At 53.6% G+C, this 1,143-nt stretch overlaps 1 protein-coding gene across 1 annotated transcript; it reads left to right on the top strand.

The window, feature by feature from the left end:
* Nucleotides 1-72: 72 nt before the first annotated feature.
* Nucleotides 73-537, top strand: GNI_214370 (integrase core domain protein; the record flags this gene model as incomplete). The annotated part of the gene is made up of 1 exon (XM_011135549.1): nt 73-537. The coding sequence occupies one exon, from the start codon at nt 73-75 to the stop codon at nt 535-537; it is 465 nt and encodes a 154-aa protein (XP_011133851.1).
* Between the last annotated feature and the right edge of the window lie 606 nt (nt 538-1,143).

The following is a 1,143-nucleotide window of genomic DNA, read 5'->3' as shown; positions in this document are numbered from 1 at the left end:
AAAGGTTGCTTCGTATGCACGCGATACCTGCCAACAAAAACACTCAACAGAAAGACGGTAGGAACGTCAGCAATGGCGTCATTTCTCGACAGAGTCAGCCTAGACCTGATCGGACCACGCATGTTCAAAGGCAACACCCACTACATACTTGTGATTATAGATACAGCAACACGGTTCCTAGTAACCCGAGTGATCCAAAGCAAAGAAGCGCAGGTGATAACTGACGCCTTTGCACAAGGATTCGTTGCGTACTTCGGTGTGCCGCGGCAGGTCTACGTAGACAACGGCAGTGAGTTCGAAGGCGCGTTTGCAGCGTTCATAACAAAAGTATTACGGGTGGACATCGTAAAGTCACCACCATACGTGCCAAGGAGCAACGGCATAAACGAAAGCAGTCACAAAGCCCTCGAGAGCCAAATCGCGAAAATCAACGCGGACTCCCCAAATGACAGCTACGAACTGCTAGTTGCCCTAGCAACGTACACGCACAACGCGACCCCGCACGCCGCTACAGGCTTAGCGCCGATGACGCCGTAACAGGTCGAGAACCGACTATACCCGGTTGGACGCTGCGTTACAACACGCACAGCCCCTCCGAGGCAGTAGGATTGTTCGAAATCCAGTCTGCAATGAGACACCAATTGGTTGCGACAGAGCCACCGCTATACGCAGGTGAGCCGCTGCAGATTGGAGACGTAGTGGTAACGAGCCAGTGGAGTAAAACTCCGGGAGCATCTGCACTCACATCGGCGGAAAAATACAGTCCCACTTGGTCACTACCCTACGTCGTAACTCAAGTCCGTAGCACGATGGTACTCCTAAGACCTTACGGCAGACCCGGTCAGACCTTATGGCGACCCAGAGGTCATTGTCGGAAACTGGGCCTACCCTTAGACCGGAAACTTCGGGAGCTCCGCGATCGTCAATGGAACGACGCAGGAATCATATCAGCATGCGGCTGTGAGCGAGGAAAATGCATATGCATAAACCCCTACAGTACGTACCGCCCATAAGAGGCATATGATGTGCCACAGGCGCACTCCACGAGAGGGAGCCAGGTCGGGCACGTTGTATGACGGCCAAACGACTGGCTGGGAGGACCCTGGTCCGTTGAGTGACCTCGCACACGACTAAGTGTTATGT

The sequence above is a fragment of the Gregarina niphandrodes genome (genome assembly GCF_000223845.1).
Source record: "Gregarina niphandrodes unplaced genomic scaffold scaffold00152, whole genome shotgun sequence".
NCBI classification, from domain to species: Eukaryota; Apicomplexa; class Conoidasida; order Eugregarinorida; family Gregarinidae; genus Gregarina; species Gregarina niphandrodes.
Note: the sequence above shows the minus strand (reverse complement) of the source record. Positions and strands in the feature narration are given on the sequence as shown.